This window comes from Procambarus clarkii, chromosome 20 (assembly GCF_040958095.1).
Source record: "Procambarus clarkii isolate CNS0578487 chromosome 20, FALCON_Pclarkii_2.0, whole genome shotgun sequence".
NCBI lineage: Eukaryota > Metazoa > Arthropoda > Malacostraca > Decapoda > Cambaridae > Procambarus > Procambarus clarkii.
Window position 1 is genome coordinate 26,507,462 of NC_091169.1, and position 18,182 is coordinate 26,525,643.

At 47.7% G+C, this 18,182-nt stretch overlaps 1 protein-coding gene across 1 annotated transcript; it reads left to right on the plus strand.

Annotated features, from left to right (window-relative positions):
* Positions 1-2,443: 2,443 nt before the first annotated feature.
* Positions 2,444-3,789, plus strand: LOC138366761 (adventurous-gliding motility protein Z-like). The gene is made up of 2 exons (XM_069328039.1): positions 2,444-2,513; positions 3,077-3,789. The coding sequence occupies exons 1-2, from the start codon at positions 2,444-2,446 to the stop codon at positions 3,787-3,789; spliced, it is 783 nt and encodes a 260-aa protein (XP_069184140.1).
* The last annotated feature ends 14,393 nt before the right edge of the window (positions 3,790-18,182 follow it).

The following is an 18,182-nucleotide window of genomic DNA, read 5'->3' on the forward strand; positions in this document are numbered from 1 at the left end:
GCAGTGATGTGGTGGAGGCTGACTCCATATACAGTTTCAAATGTAGATATGACAGACCCCAGTAGGCTCAGGAATCTGTACACCAGTTGATTGACGATTGAGAGGCGGAACCAAAGAGCAAAAGCTCAACCCCCGCACACACACACACACACACACACACACACACACACACACACACACACACACACACACACACACACACACACACACACTCACACCACGTACGTAATTTTCCCCCTCAGTAAAACGCCTTGAAGGTATCTTGTTAATATGAAAGGATTCTGAATGTCTTCTATGCATTCCGACACCATCGAACGGAAATGATTCAAAATCGATTCAGACTTTGAAGATAAAATGAAACAGTAAGGTACTTAAATTGCTGGGACCGGTTCGAATCCCTTAAACTGTCGTTATGGAACGCAGACGAGAGAAAAATTTCATTATACACACATTGAAAATACTGAAAGGTTAGGTCACCCCATTGCTGAACACCCCCCCCCCCCATTCCCCTCTTTCAATGCTAAACACTCTTCTCCTAACCCCCCTATTCTTGAATCCAATTCCCCTTACCCCTCGTGCTGAACACTCTTCCCCCCTCGGCCAATTGCTGAACCTCCGACCCCTCAATTTACAGTGTTGAACTCATATTCCGTCTCACACACCTAATTGCTGTACCCCTATTTCCCTTATCCCTAATGTTGAACCCCTTTTCCTTCAACGCGGCCCCTTTGTACTCCCCTCGTTGGACCAGAAAACACTTATGTCACCTCCTTTTCTTTATCTGCGGCCACCTGGACATTCAGAGTTAACCCATTCTTCACTCACCAAGAGTTCCAGCTTACCCCCCTCCCCCCCCCCACCTCCCTCACTACCTTTCTCTCTCTCTCTCTCTCTCTCTCTCTCTCTCTCTCTCTCTCTCTCTCTCTCTCTCTCTCTCTCTCTCTCTCTCTCTCTCTCTCTCTCTCTCTCCCTTGCCCCACCATTAGTCAAATGGTGTTCCAGGACCTGAGGACTGAGGACTCTCATCTTCTCCTCCGCTTCCACACACACACACAAACTTTTCAGGTGCTTAGGAACCATTGCTTCGAAACGACTGCAGGCCATCGTTGTCCCTGGTGTCAGCCTATCCCCTTCCCCACCGTCCCCAGGTGTCAGCCTATCCCCTTCCCCACCGTCCCCAGGTGTCAGCCTATCCCCCATTACCCTTGGTCCATGAGCCAGGTGCACTACAGAAACCTACCCCTATTTTCAAGGGATGGTGCCCCCTCCTTTCAACCTAATTTCTTATCATTTTAACCCTCTGACCCTCTCTTTGCAACTCCTACACCAAACCTTCCTTCCCCCTCAGACACTGTGTGAAGAACTCCGTCAATTAAATCAATAACTCATGCTCTGTTTAAGGTTTCCACTGTGCTTGTTGAAGTACTCAGGTGGAGGCTTCACTGTTCATTTTTATCAATGTAACACCCTTAGTGTTAGGATTAACCCATCTGAACACCCGGAGGTCTCATACCATGAGTGAAGAGAGAGAGAGAGAGAGAGAGAGAGAGAGAGAGAGAGAGAGAGAGAGAGAGAGAGAGAGAGAGAGAGAGAGAGAGAGAGAGAGAGAGAGAGAGAGGAGAGTTGAGGCATGAGAAAGAGATGAGACAGAAGGACAAGAAAGTGAATAGAGGAGCAGGTAGCTATTTCGACGGTCAGTTAGAAAGGAGATAAAGTTTGTCGTTTCAAATAGACTTTAGATGTGGGTGTGGGGGTGTGGGTGTGGGCGTGGGCGTGGGTGTGTGGGTGTGGGTGGGGGTGTATCCCCCCCTCCGTACCTCCTCACCCACCCTAAAAGGGAAGGAGTAGACTTTAGATGTGGGTGTGGGGGTGTGGGGGTGTGGGCGTGGGTGTGTGTGGGGGTGGGGGTGTATCCCCCCCTCCGTACCTCCTCACCCACCCTAAAAGGAAAGGAGGGGGAAGGGGGGGTAATACAGGTACACAATCTGCATTGCATACAAGATCCTTCCGCGCGAACTATTGCCCAATATATGCTTACTTATTGCAAGCTATTACATAAATGTTGCAGATGTTAACCACTGTTGCAAGGTACCCAGCGGGGGCCTGAGAGCCATTAAGTCAGGGCTGGGTGCCATCAGGCAGCTGTTGCAAGTTATTTAGAAGACGCTTGCAAACTATCAAGGCGTGGCAAAAACACCCCCCCCCCCCCTCCCCCCCCACTGTGTGTCGCAAGCTGTTAGCCACGTGATCTTATTAAACATATGTTGCACACAGAGACTCTGCAACACTACGGTATTACTGGAAGATCTTGAAATATTTCAAGAATGTTAAAATGTCAATGTTAAAATATTTCATCGGGTTTTCCATTGCACGCGATTACAAACGATTTGCAAGGTGTTGCTATATCATGTGTTGCAAAGGGAGTTGCTATATCTTGAAACCAATGGTGTTACGAGCGACTCAGGTGTTGCAAGAAGATCATATTGACATTGAGGTTGCAATGATGCACTCAAGTACATTACCGGCTGTCACGGATGTGTTCTAATCTTTAGCATGAAGATTGCAACTGACAACAGGGGTCGCAAGCCGCCCTGGTTGATACCTGGTTGATACCTGGTTGATGGGGTTCTGGGAGTTCTTCTACTCCCCAAGCCCGGCCCGAGGCCAGGCTCGACTTGTGAGAGTTTGGTCCACTAGGCTGTTGCTTGGAGCGGCCCGCAGGCCCACATACCCACCACAGCCCGGTTGGTCCGGCACTCCTTGGAGGAATAAATCTAGTTTCCTCTTGAAAATGTCCACGGTTGTTCCGGCAATATTTCTTATCCTGCTCAATATCATTGAGCTTATTAGTCAAGTAGGCTTTAAATAATATTGCATACTGTTGCAAAGAACTTGAGGGAGGTTCATAAATTCGCTTAAGTTCTATAAGTCCTCAGCGAGGTTTTGAGGGCAACTGAATCCATAAACAAACCCTTGAGCGTTACCCTTATAATTGTTTAGGGGACTTTTCAAGACGCCAGTTTCTGAGTGACAGCTAGTGAGCTCACCCTTCAAGCTATTAAACTCACCCTCCAAGGTATTAAGCTCACCCTCCAAGCTATTAAGCTCACCCTCCAAGCTATTAAGCTCACCCTCCAAGCTATTAAACTCACCCTCCAAGCTATTAAGCTCACCCTCCAAGCTATTAAGCTCACCCTCCAAGCTATTAAACTCACCCTCCAAGCTATTAAACTCACCCTCCAAGCTATTAAGCTCACCCTCCAAGCTACTAACCTTACCCTCCAAGCTACTAAGCTCACCCTCCAAGCTACTAACCTTACCCTCCAAGCTACCAAGCTCACCCTCCAAGCTACTAAGCTCACCCTCCAAGCTACTAAGCTCACCCTCCAAGCTACTAAGCTCACCCTCCAAGCTACCAAGCCCACCCTCCAAGCTACCAAGCCCACCCTCCAAGCTACCAAGCTCACCCTCCAAGCTACCAAGCCCACCCTCCAAGCTACCAAGCCCACCCTCCAAGCTACCAAGCTCACCCTCCAAGCTACCAAGCTCACCCTCCAAGCTACCAAGCCCACCCTCCAAGCTACTAAGCTCACCCTCCAAGCTACTAAGCTCACCCTCCAAGCTACTAAGCCCACCCTCCAAGCTACTAACCTCACCCTCCAAGCTACTAAGCTCACCCTCCAAGCTACTAAGCTCACCCTCCAAGCTATCTGTCAAGCGTCACTATTCACGACACAAACTCTCCAGAGAAAACTCAACAAGTGTGAAGCAGAAATTGCACGTTATTAAGAAAGTTTTCTTGGCCATCAAGATTACTGCAAGAGTTCATCCATATGTTGCAAAATTGGTTGCAAAATTAGCAAGGTGGTGAATAGGTATTGAAAGTTGCAGATATTTTTTTTTGTTGCACGGCATTAAGTTAACACAAAGTTTATTGCAAGCTGTAAAATGTATTTTTTGAACTGATGACACGAGGAATACAATCTCAAAATAAGACTTTAATTTGTCCTTTAAATTGGAAGGGGGAAAACTTTAAGGGGGGACTTAAAGGGGACTCCCTTAAATGAACAAATCCACAAGGGCCGTGACGAGGATTCGAACCTGCGTCCGGGAGCATCCCAGACACTGCCTTAATCGACTGAGCTACGACAGGGTAAAAAAAAAAAGAGTCGTAGCTCAGTCTAAGATTAAGGCAGTGTCTGGGATGCTCCCGGACGCAGGTTCGAATCCTCGTCACGGCCCTTGTGGATTCATTCATTTGATGCATCACCTTAGTGTGATATCTGTGTGTGCAATGGACTCCCTTAAGTCTAACGAAAAAGTCTCACTGAAACTAACGATGAAATCTTAAACGAATGATAAACGATACACGAAAACGACAACATTTGACAATCAAATTAAACGCTGCAATATTGATGGGTGTCGTTGAGCGTTGCAATATACGAGGGGGGGGGGGGGTGGAGGGGGGGTGGAGGGGGTGGGAGGGTGGAGGGGGGGGGGGGTTGCAAGATGCACGAGAGCCGCTGTCTTTACACACAAGCGCCAGAACAAACAGTTGCAAGTGCCTGACAAATGTTTTCTGCAATTTGAGACCCGTTGCAAGGCATTAGGGAGGGGGGGGGAAATGTTGCAGGCATTGAAGCGCTGCTGACCTCACTGAAAGCCTCTTAAGCTTCCGCGAACAGGTGATTTATCTGGAGCTGGGATTTATGGACCAGGAGCTGGGATATGAGGACCAGGAGCTGGGATTTAAGGACCAGAAGCTAGGCTGGAGCAGGGATATGAGAATCAGGAGGTGGGATTTAAGGACCAGAAGCTGGGATATGAGGACCAGGAGCTGGGATATGAGGACCTGGAGCTGGGATATGAGGACCAGGAGCTGGGATTTAAGGACCAGAAGCTAGGCTGGAGCAGGGATATGAGAATCAGGAGCTGGGATTTAAGGACCAGAAGCTGGGATATGAGGACCAGGAGCTGGGATATGAGGACCTGGAGCTGGGATATGAGGACCAGGAGCTGGGATATGAGGACCAGGAGCTGGGAATTTAAGGGTTAGGAGCTGGGATTTTTGTGATCAGGAGCTTGGATATGAGGACCAGGAGCTGGGATTTATGGGCCAGGAGTTAGGATTTAAGGACCAATAGCTGGGATATGAGGACCGATAGCTGGGATATGAGGACCAATAGCTGGGATATGAGGACCGATATCTGGGATATCAGGACCAATAGCTAGGATATGAGGACGAGGAGCTGGGATATGAGGACGAGGAGCTGGGATATGAGCGCTAGGAGCTGGGATTTAAGAACCAGGAGCTGGGATATGAGGACCAGGAGCTGGGATATGAGGACCTGGAGCTGGGATATGAGGACCTGGAGCTGGGATATGAGGACAGGAAGCTACGAAATGACAATATGGAGCTCGGGTACGAGAACGGAGGTGATGAAACGCCCAGTTTCCAACCACTTGCACCATCGGGAATCGAACGTGGACCACGCTAAAAGGTCCACGTTCTGACCAATCCAGATCGAGGGCATAGCTGACCTCTCCCCCAGGGTCAAGTAAACAAGAACTATTCACGAAGGGGGGGAGGGGAGAAATACATCTCATACATTTATACAATGAATTAACTCAAATTGGTTATTGAACATGTAGAGAACTCCATAAGAAAATATGTGTGTGAATTAACTGGATGAGTTTAGAGTCAGATATTGCAACTATTGTTGCAAATATCATGAAGATGCACCAGGCTGCACTGATGCAATAACAGAGGAGACAATGTTATTAGAGAAGCACGAGCTTCAACACCCCCTGAGCTTGCAATGTTTAACACCTCTGAGCTTGCAATGTTTAACACCTCTGAGCTTGCAATGTTTAACACCTCTGAGCTTGCAGTGTTTAACACCTCTGAGCTTGCAATGTTTAACACCTCTGAGCTTGTAATGTTTAACACCTCTGAGCTTGCAATGTTGTGCAACATGGCGCAAGAAAGACCTTATTATGGGACGAGGAGGAGGAGGATAAGAAATAAACAATGAAAAAGGTGTAAAGTGACTTATAAAGTGACTTAATATTGCAAGAAGCAACAGATGACCTCTGCGTTCAGACGATAGTTGATGTGGGAGGCTGTTATGTGGGGCTAATGTTCCAATCACCACAAACCCCACCATAACCCCCTCCCCCCCCCTCAGTCTCCAATCCATCTCACCTCCTCTAAACTGCCTCCCCCCCCCCAGCCCCTCCTTCACTACACTCCCACCACTACCTACCCCCCAACACCCCCCCAACACCCCCCCAACACCCCCCCCCCAACACCCCACCCCCAACACCACCTCTACACTTCTCCTTAAGTACTTAACTACCAACGTGAATTGCGTGAAAGAAAGGTCTACATGGCTGCTGTATGTGTGTGTGTGTGTGTGTGTTTGTGTGTGTGTGTGTGTGTGTGTACTCACCTAGTTGCGCTTGCGGGCGTTGAGCTTCGGATGGAAGCTTGAGACCCCAGATGTGTCATAGAGATGTCAGAAAGTTTTCTTTTAGCGCTAGTGACTAGTGAGGTAAATGGAATGACCTAAAGAAACTGGTTATAGAAGCAACTGAAATCCTGAACTTTAAAAGCAGATATGATAGATAAACAGGCCACGAGTCACTGCATTAAACAGCCAGAGGCTAGAAAAGCGGGCTCCGAGAGTTAAAGCTCGATCCTGCAGGTACAAAATAGGTGAGTAGACACACACTCACACATTTATAAGTTGCCGCAGCTCACAGATATTGATCTTTACTCCTCATTACAATTTTTTCTCATGTTGAATTGTTCAGGAAGTGTGATAGAGAGAGGCATGGCGTGTCAACATGGGAATTAATGGGGGGAGGAGGGGGGGCAGGAGGAGGGGGGGGGGGAAGGAGGGGGGGCAGGAGGAGGAGGCAGTAGGAGGGAGCTGGAAGAGGGGGCAGGAGGAAGGGCAGGAGAAGGGAGGGAGGGAGTGTCTACGAAGGGCTTGAGGTAGGAGATGTAGAATAGGGGAAGAAAGAGGAAGAGAAATACGTGGGGGGGGGGGGATGTGAAAGTAAGGGAAAAGAGGAAGTGTGAAGAAAGGAGGAACACAAGGAAGAATTAAGGAAGAAGCTGCGATAATTTCCGGAGATGAAGAGAACACCGGACGAGGAAGGAGATCTTGCGTCTTCTAATTTATAACTACGAAGTCTTACCGAGCGATACCAGCCCTTGGAGGTACCGAGCGATACCAACCCTTAGAGATACCGAGCGATACCAACCCTTAGAGATACCGAGCATTGGTTTTCCCGTGTCCCCACCCCTTTCCGTTCCTTCACCCCCCCTCACCAACCTCTCTTCCATATTCTCTCCCACATTTCCTCCGCGGGGAGAGAAAGCTTGCTGTTTACAGGAGATCTCACCACCTCCACGCAATCCATGTTTGTATCGTATCCACTGTCGGCCCAGTCCTTTTGTCCTCACGGAGAGATGGGGTATATTTTCCCTTTTCGGCTCTCCCAGACACTCCCCAGCAACCCCCCCCCCCCTCCGAGACACTGTCCAGCATTCCCCCTCTTTCCCAGACACTGCCCATTCATCCCAGACACTGCCCATTCATTCCAGACACTGCCCATTCATTCCAGACACTGCCCATTCATTCCAGACACTGCCTATCCATCCCAGACACTGCCCATCTATCCCAGACACTGCCCATCCATCCCAGACACTGCCCATCCATCCCAGACACTGCCCATTCATTCCAGACACTGCCCATCCATCCCAGACACTGCCTATCCATCCCAGACACTGCCCATTCATCCCAGACACTGCCCATCCATCCCAGACACTGTCCATCCATCCCAGACACTGTCCATCCATCCCAGACACTGCCCATCTATCCCAGACACTGCCTATCCATCCCAGACACTGCCTATCCATCCCAGACACTGCCCAGCATCCCCCGTCTCTCCCAGACACTGCCCAGCATCCCTCCATCTCTGGCCGGGATAATAACAGCATCTAAGTCTCTTAAGATATGATGAAATACCTCGCCGCGTCATATGTAAATAAGGCGAGGCGAGCCTACTTAGTCATGCATGAAAACAAAAAGCGGTCGGAAGGGCCATAATGTTATGATTATCCTGGAGAGTGCTGTTGGATATCACTATCCTCCTCCCAACTATCCTATCCTTAGATGAGTGTGTATGTACACTCATCTAAGGCTGCTGAATCTACTCATCTGCTGAGTATATTTAGCAGTCTCCTATTACGGCTAGTTACAAAGTATGATATAATTTGATGAACAGTTTTGCAGTGATTAATTTTTTAATAATATGGGGAAAATAATACAAAAATATTAAATCAGAGTATTAGGATATTGCAAAATTAGTTGTGTGAGGGTAGCCTTGGGACTGTGTCAAGTGGCATTCGTTTAATTTATGTCAACCTTGAATCAACCATGTTGGGCACGTGTCCATGAAAAGTGACCTTTTAAAATTAGGCGAGGCTACCCCCAAAAGGTCTCGTCTCTAGCCTTGAACAGACTTTCTAATATATAGATGTAGATCACATATATATATACATATTTAACTGTTCAGTTACATGTTGATTATTTGAATGTACATGTTTCTTGCCTTATGCAATTGCAACGGAAAATCATTCAATTTGCCTATTTCACTTAAAAAAAAAACTAGATTTTAAACCAGCGGAGTTTTTAATAAAGTTGTTTGGAAGTTTGAAGGCGGCTGCCTCTGACTTGCGGCCATCACAACTCTCCGCTTCCCTCCCACCAAATGGAATATATTAACATAAATATCTCACTCTGTAAACCGGCTCCTTCGCTAATACGGCCAATACATTAATTAATATATCTCAAGTCAGGGGTGCCCGCTCGTCGGAGTTTCGCGTTGGTGCAGGCGATGAGTCACAATAACGTGGCTGAAGTATGTTGACCAGACCACACACTAGAAGGTGAAGGGACGACGACGTTTCGGTCCGTCCTGGACCATTCTCAAGTCGATTTCGCGTTGGTGCTGTGTTCAGGATGATGGAGAGCTGATAGATGATGATTGATGATAGATGGTAACTGACTGAGAGAAGGTAACTGAGTAATAATGGAAAGTAATTAAATTTTGATATATTTTACCTGACTGATGATTGAAGATATCTTGGAAATAATTGAAGGTAATTGACCAACAGAAAAACGGTAATTGAGTAATAACAGATGACAGAGACCCGGTGTAAAATAATCATTAAGAATTAATGCTATTTTTTGTATATAAAAATGCTAGGTACACTTTTCACCCTCTTCATCTATGACCATACATTTTTTGGCACATTCTCTCCTCTCTTTATCCCCCTCTCTTCCTTATTTACGCATCACCACCACCCATCTCTCTCTCATCTCCGGCCCATTTCCTCATCTCCCATACGGACATGGGATGCTGGAAGCAATGCATCATGTAAGATGCACAGCTCCGCACAATATACTAGAGAGAGGCTGCCTTGAGATATAGTCAAGCCGAGAACCTCTCTTTCTCTCCTTGGGCAGATGTGCTCTTGTAGGAGTCTTACCTCCTGGAAGCTCTTTTACGTCTCCTGTCTCTAAAGAGCTCCCTCGACGTCTTGTCTCCAGAGAGCTCAATGAGCTCCATCTTATCTGTGAACCCAGGGCGTTGACGCTCTTGGAAGGCGACGCTCTTGGAAGCCGACGCTCCTGGAAGCCGGCGGTCCTGGAAGTCGACGCGCCTGGAAGCCGACGCTCCTGGAAGCCGACGCTCCTGGAAGCACACGCTCCTGGAAGCCGACGCTCCTGGAAGCCGACGCTCCTGGAAGCCGACGCTCCTGGAAGTCGACGCTCTTGGAAGCCGACGCTCCTGGAAGCCGACGCTCCTGGAAGCCGACGCTCCTGGAAGCCGACGCTCCTGGAAGTCGACGCTCCTGGAAGCCGACGCTCCTGGAAGCCGACGCTCCTGGAAGCCGACGCTCCTGGAAGCCGACGCTCCTGGAAGCCGACGCTCCTGGAAGTCGACGCTCCTGGAAGCCGACGCTCCTGGAAGTCGACGCTCCTGGAAGCCGACGCTCCTGGAAGCCGACGCTCCTGGAAGCCGACGCTCCTGGAAGCCGACGCTCCTGGAAGCCGACGCTCCTGGAAGCCGATGCTCTTGGAAGCCGACGCTCCTGGATGCCGACGCTCCTGGAAGCCGATGCTCTTGGAAGCCGACGCTCTTGGATGCCGACGCTCCTGGAAGCTGATGCTCTTGGAAGCCGACGCTCCTGGATGCCGACGCTCCTGGAAGCCGATGCTCTTGGAAGCCGATGCTCTTGGAAGCCGACGCTCCTGGAAGCCGACGCTCCTGGAAGTCGACGCTCCTGGAAGCCGATGCTCTTGGAAGCCGACGCTCCTGGAAGCCGACGCTCCTGGATGCCGACGCTCCTGGAAGCCGATGCTCTTGGAAGCCGACGCTCCAAGAAGTTAATACTGCTGGAAATGGAGGTTAATGCAAATGGAAATTGGCGGCTGACCTTCATATTCTTTATGTAAGTTCTTTAAAGTGTCAGGAGTCGAGGAATGAAGAGACAGGAGTCGAGGAATGAAGGGACAGGAGTCGAGGAATGAAGGGACAGGAGTCGAGGAATGAAGAGACAGGAGTCGAGGAATGAAGGGACAGGAGTCGAGGAATGAAGGGACAGGAGTCGAGGAATGAAGGGACAGGAGTCGAGGAATGAAGGGACAGGAGTCGAGGAATGAAGAGACAGGAGTCGAGGAATGAAGGGACAGGAGTCGAGGAATGAAGAGACAGGAGTCGAGAAATGAAGGGACAGGAGTCGAGGAATGAAGAGACAGGAGTCGAGGAATGAAGGGACAGGAGTCGAGGAATGAAGAGACAGGAGTCGAGGAATGAAGGGACAGGAGTCGAGGAATGAAGGGACAGGAGTCGAGGAATGAAGAACAGGAGTCGAGGAATGAAGGGACAGGAGTCGAGGAATGAAGAACAGGAGTCGAGGAATGAAGAGACAGGAGTCGAGGAATGAAGAGACAGGAGTCGAGGAATAAAGAGACAGGAGTTGAGGAATGAAGAGACAGGAGTCGAGGAATGAATGGACAGGAGTCGAGGAATGAAGAGACAGGAGTCGAGGAATGAAGGGACAGGAGTCGAGGAATGAAGGGACAGGAGTCGAGGAATGAAGAGACAGGAGTCGAGGAATGAAGAGACAGGAGTCGAGGAATGAAGGGACAGGAGTCGAGGAATGAAGAACAGGAGTCGAGGAATGAAGAGACAGGAGTCGAGGAATGAAGGGACAGGAGTCGAGGAATGAAGAGACAGGAGTCGAGGAATAAAGAGACAGGAGTTGAGGAATGAAGAGACAGGAGTCGAGGAATGAATGGACAGGAGTCGAGGAATGAAGAGACAGGAGTCGAGGAATGAAGGGACAGGAGTCGAGGAATGAAGGGACAGGAGTCGAGGAATGAAGAGACAGGAGTCGAGGAATGAAGAGACAGGAGTCGAGGAATGGAGTGTCAGCAGTCGAGGAATGAAGAACAGGAGTCGAGGAATGAAGTGTCAGCAGTCGAGGAATGAAGAAACAGGAGTTGAGGAATGAAGAGACAGGAATCGGGAAAGCAAGCTAACTTCAGCTTCGTCTTTCCACGGCGTCTCGAGCAAGATCTGACGCGACGTTATTAATCTGGTCTCCACCGGACGGACCACTTCGTCTCATACTGAAGACGAAGATTGAAAACAATAGACAAATATTGGCAACATATTAAAACAAATAACAATCATACAATAAAATAAACAACAATATTACAAATACGTATTACGATTACAATCAGCCAATAAACTTCCAATTACTGAATAAAATTACAATTACACAATAAAATACGAGGAATGGAGTTCCAAGCAGGCTGTATATGTATACATATACACACACATGTATAGCTGACACGACAATTTTCTCACTTTGATGAGGTGTTTATGAGACGTGAGGGGAAGGGGGGACTCCGCCAGACCAGGCCCAGCAAGCCTCTCTAAGTGTTCTTAGCATAAAAGGAAAATAATGAGGTCTCTGGAAGTGGATAAAAGGAAAGGGATTGTCTCTTAAGTTGCATAGTCCCAGAGGGGATGTGGGGTTGGGGTTCTTGGTAGGGGGGTGGAAGGGGGTGTCCTTAGTATGGGGGGAAGGGGGGGTGTCCTTAGTGGGGGGGTTGGGGTCCTTGGTGGGGGGAGGGGGGAGCCTTATGCAAACACAGTTCTGGGAAATGCGAGAGAACGATAGGATGAGAGAGAGAGAGAGTGTGTAAAGACGATTGAAATGGAAATAAGAGGAGAAATGGGAAGTCAGGATGGGAATAGGTTGCAAAGGGGTAGGGATGGAGATAAAGAATAAGGGAAGGATGAGGAGAATGAGGAGAATGAGGAGGACGCTTTGTATCATGAGAACACATTCCCCTTTTAATTCCCCCTTACCTTCCCCTCACTCCTCGTCTCCTCATCAAAATTTTGAAACGAAAATTCCCCATAAACAATTGATTGTTCGGGTCCACATAATAGACTCAGCTTCACCAACTCTCACTACACAATATACTCGATATTTTAACCCCACAGCATGTAAAAGTGAGATTCATTTCTTTACTGACTTTAGTGAGCAGATTACCAAAACTAATCCCATAAGTGTATCCGAGTAGGAAGCACTCACACTTACTGAAGTGTGAGTCGGAAGTACTCACACTTACTGAAGTGTGAGTAGGAAGCACTCACACTTACTGAAGTGTGAGTCGGAAGTACTCACACTTACTGAAGTGTGAGTCGGAAGCACTCACACTTATTGAAGTGTGAGTAGGAAGCACTCACACTTACTGAAGTGTGAGTAGGAAGCACTCACACTTACTGAAGTGTGAGTCGGAAGTACTCACACTTACTGAAGTGTGAGTCGGAAGCACTCACACTTATTGAAGTGTGAGTAGGAAGCACTCACACTTACTGAAGTGTGAGTAGGAAGCACTAACACTTATTGAAGTGTGAGTAGGAAGCACTCATACTTACTGAAGTGTGAATAGGAAGCACTCACACTTATTGAAGTGTGAGTAGGAAGCACTCACACTTACTGAAGTGTGAGTAGGAAGCACTCACACTTATTGAAGTGTGAGTAGGAAGCACTCACACTTACTGAAGTGTGAGTAGGAAGCACTCACACTTACTAAAGTGTGAAAACATTGAAAATTAAAACAAATAGCTACACGCACAGGTCCTCGTAGCTGAGTGGATAGCGCTCTAGGGTCTTACTCCTATGGGCCGGGGTTCGATTCCCGGTCGAAGCAGAAACAAATGGGCAGGGCTAATTTCATCTGATGCCTCTGTTCACCTTGCAGTAAATAGACACTGTACCTCGCCCCATAGGCCTACCACCAGGACACTACACCTAGCCCAATAGGCTCGGTACCCACACCTCCGCAAATGGATCACCTGCGAACAACAGAGAAGGTAAATCAATCAAGCAACTGCGGCCCTCAGGTGAACAATGCTCAAAATGGAATAATAATGTAGACTCAGCCAGTTGTAGACCTGTCAGGTGTGAGCAGCCGCTGTACACATACGGTGTCAGGTGTGAGCAGCCGCTGTACACATACGGTGTCAGGTGTGAGCAGCCGCTGTACACATACGGTGTCAGGCGTGTGGAGCTGCTCGAGGTGCCTGTTCAAACCATAATGAACAAGATGTTCAACGATGTATTGTCTGCTGATGAACATGTGTTGTTATTGAGGAGGAGGGAAGGAGGGGGGAGGAGAGAGAGAGAGAGAGAGGGAGAGAGTGAGGGAGGGAGAGAGATGAGAAGGAAAAGTCGCAGAGGAGATCAATTGTGCCTTTAAGCTAGTAATTTCCTATCCTAATTTAGGTATCTTCAGGATGAGACTATCTTCCTTACCGATGGTCCACTCTAAGTTCAGCTTACAATTACACCCGTCACAGCTTACAAGTACACCCGTCACAGCTCACAATTACACCCGTCACAGCTTACAATTACACCCGTCACAGCTCACAATTACACCCGTCACAGCTAACAATTACACCCGTCACAGCTTACAATTACACCCGTCACAGCTCACAATTACACCCGTCACAGCTAACAATTACACCCGTCACAGCTTACAATTACACCCGTCACAGCTTACAAGTACACCCGTCACAGCTTACAAGTACACCCGTCACAGCTTACAAGTACACCCGTCACAGCTTACAAGTACACCCGTCACAGCTTACAAGTACACCCGTCACAGCTTACAAGTACACCCGTCACAGCTTACAATTACACCCGTCACAGCTTACAATTACTTTATGAGCGCTTGAAATACCACCGACCCGAGGGTCAAACTTCACCTGACTAAACTGAGCCGAACATTCGCTACCGAATCTCGTCTGGAGATCAACTATAGACTGTTTACAAGCCAAAGAGCAAATCTACCCCAGCCAGTGTCAAGAGTTACACCCGAAAGAGGGAAGAGATACACCCGAAAGAGGTAAGAGATACACCCGAAAGAGGGAAGAGTTACACCCGAAAGAGGTAAGAGATATACCCGAAAGAGGGAAGAGTTACACCCGAAAGAGGGAAGAGTTACACCCGAAAGAGGTAAGAGTTACACCCGAAAGAGGGAAGACTTACACCCGAAAGAGGTAAGAGATACACCTTGAGAGTTTCATCAACACTCTTACCCTCGGGATCCAAACAGAAATCTGATATCCGGAATCAGATTTCGAGAATAGGAACCGGGAACTGGGAATCAGAAATGGTCCGCACCCCATCACAATAGATATAAAATTCTGGGCGTGAAGGCGAGGAAAAATACACTAAAAATGTCTTGGGAAGGAGAGGGAGAGAGAGAAGGAGAGAGAAGGAAGAGGAAGGTAGAAGAAAAATGAGGAGAAAGAGTAGCAGCATCAGCAGCAAAATGAAAAGGCAAAAGATGGAGGAGCGGAAGCGATTCCAGCAGAAGCAGGAGTAGGTACGCTGAGAGACAAAGAAGAATGAGATAGAAAATGAGATGGAAGAAGAATGAGATGGAAGGGTTACTAAGAAGGTTCTCGTTTCAAACACGTGCTGAACGCTGTATGTCTCAGCTTCCCAGGTCCTTCTGAGTGCTCTGTCTGGGAGCTCTCTTAGCACTTGCTACAATACAGTTGTTGAGAATAGAGCTCTCACAGTATAGAGCTGTTGACCTCCCCCCTAGAATTACGACACTGTCAGTGTTTACAACCAAGCCACGCCTCCACAAGGGGGCCACGGAGTCTACTCGAGTTTTATCTCATTACTGAAGCAGTCTGTCTCTTGGCGGAACTGTATTAAGGAAGAGCACTTCCAGCACTATGAGAGTGCTAGTGACCACTTGAGTGCCCTCACTCATCCCGCTGAAGAAGTTGCACTCATATAAACTTCCTCAGGCCCTGGGGTTAATTTCTCCAAATAATAATTTGGGTGTAATTTAGGCATATTATCTCTGGATTGTTTCAAGCGAAAGTTAAACAGAAAACAGGAGATGCTTTTTCATCTACCGGGTTATAAACCCGTGAAACCGCCTACCCGCCGAAGCCCTAAATCTAAAGTCATTACTTCAGTTTAAAATCCAGATTCGAAAAAATCCTCTAGAACACCGGAGGAGGGAGGAACCTTAGACAAGTTATCGGCTTCCTGTCCCCGTCGAGGCCACTAGGAAGATAGTGGCCCTTGGGTAAATACAGGTAAATAAGAGTTTAAAAATCGGGATCGATCCAGGACGTACCTTCGATCCCATCGTCCTGCTCCAGAGAATCTCATAAATGTATCAGGTGATTGTGTGTTCCATGTGCATGACTTGAGTTTAGTTGGGTATAAACAGGAGCCGCCTCCCACGGGGCTTCGTCTGTTTAATTTCTTCTCATACTGGTGGGGGTGTCCGGCGGTGCCCGGGTCTATCTGTTCCCCCAGAGATTCCATGGACACTTTCCACTCTTCCCCTACCCACACCTGCTCTTTCTCTCTTTACACACACCTTCGAAAATTACTTCCAGCGCTGTAACTATCTTCATTTAGGTACATCTGCACTTGTGCAGCTAACCTAGACTATATGCAGGCGAGTACAGAGTGTGTAAACAAATTTAAGTGCCAGGCATTATTATTTAAACTAATGTTAAAGTCTATGGACTCAGCACTGAATATTTCACTTATACAGAATTCTTGAAGGCTGGGCATTTGGGTCGTGCTCCTTCACATGGCCACTGGGACGACCCCATTCCCCCTTCCCCTCCCAAATGACTCACGATAAAATAACCATTAATCTTATAATGTTTAATAAGGCGTCTTGTCTCCAAAATCGCACTGATAATCTCCCTTACATAAAATATATTAGGTTGTCTTCCCAAGCATTTGAAATCATTTACCTGGTGGGAGTAGCGTAGGCGTGGAGTTACTTAATAAAGTAACGGGCTTATACACGGCTCATGGGGCTTAATATGACAAATCTGCTCTTAAATTAATCCTCTTTTTCTCCGGGACAATGATACAAGCGTGATAAGATGGCAATCAATACAGATTCTTATTGAGATCCTATTAGGAGCTTTCTGTGTGTGTGTGTGTGTGTGGGTGTGTGTGTGTGTGTGCGTGTGTGTGTGTGTGTGTGTGGGCGTGTGTGTGTGTGTGTGTGTGTGTGTGTGTGTGTGTGTGTGTGTGTGTGTGTGTGTGTGAGTGTGTGTGTGTGTGTGTGTGTGTGTGTGTGGGTGTGTGTTGGGGGGTGGGAAGCCTGTGGGGTGAGCGCTCGCCAGAGGGTGTCCCCTATTTAGCTCGTTGTTCGCATGCAACTGTTTTCCTAACCAGCAACATACAATCCCCTCAAAACCATTTATGTACCATATCGAGGCCGGTAAGTAGAAAAAACATCAGCATTACGGCACTTTGATTTGTACAAATACCATTCGTCTTAACGGACTGCTCGATTACGTTAAAAATGCGACCTATTAGACGAGAATTGTCTGAAAGCCTGTATGTCTCCTCGTCTGACGTCTGTGTGACTGATGCGTATCTTCCGATGGCCCGGTGGCACGTCTGCTCCCAGGTGTAGTGCCACGGAGGGCAGCCTCAGGTACGGCACTCCAGGTGTGGCACTCCAGGTGTAGCACTCCAGGTGTGACACTCCAGGTGCAGCACTCCAGGTGCAGCACTCCAGGTGTGACACTCCAGGTGCAGCACTCCAGGTGTGACACTCCAGGTGCAGCACTCCAGGTGTGACACTCCAGGTGTGACACTCCAGGTGTGGCACTCCAGGTGCAGCACTCCAGGTGTGACACTCCAGGTGTGGCACTCCAGGTGCAGCACTCCAGGTGTGACACTCCAGGTGTGACACTCCAGGTGTGGCAATCCAGGTGCAGCACTCCAGGTGTGACACTCCAGGTGTGGCACTCCAGGTGCAGCACTCCAGGTGTGACACTCCAGGTGTGGCACTCCAGGTGCAGCACTCCAGGTGTGACACTCCAGGTGCTACAAGAGACTCGATCTCCTGTGTAAATTAAACTTAGATTTACGACTTCGGTGTCGAAAGAGATTTAATTAAGAGAGCTAGGTAAAGTCAGCCATTACACGCCCACAACACCCACTGTTTAATTACTAAAATGTGTTACATCTTTTAGAGAAACATGTGTACATCTTTAAGAGTTATATGTGCACATCTTTAAGAGTTATATGTGCACATCTTTAAGAGTTATATGTGTACATCTTTAAGAGTTATATTGTACATCTTTAAGAGTTATATGTGTACATCTTTAAGAGTTATATGTGTACATCTTTAAGAGTTATATGTGTACATCTTTAAGAGTTATATGTGTACATCTTTAAGAGTTATATGTGTACATCTTTAAGAGTTATATGTGTACATCTTTAAGAGTTATATGTGCACATCTTTAAGAGTTATATGTGTACATCTTTAGGAGATACATGAGATACGTTTTTCACACAAGAATTGAATACTTGATTACCTTCAGGTAATTCATTTTCTAAAATACATTCCTTTCATGAATAAGATCTGTATTAATTAGATTTGTTTTGCAACACGAGAGAATTTGAGTAAATAAATGGTATCTTGAGACTATGACTGCTGCTGCTGCTGTTGCTGCTGTTGCTGCTGCTGCTGCTGCTGTTGCTGCTGTTGCTCCTGTTGTTGACACTC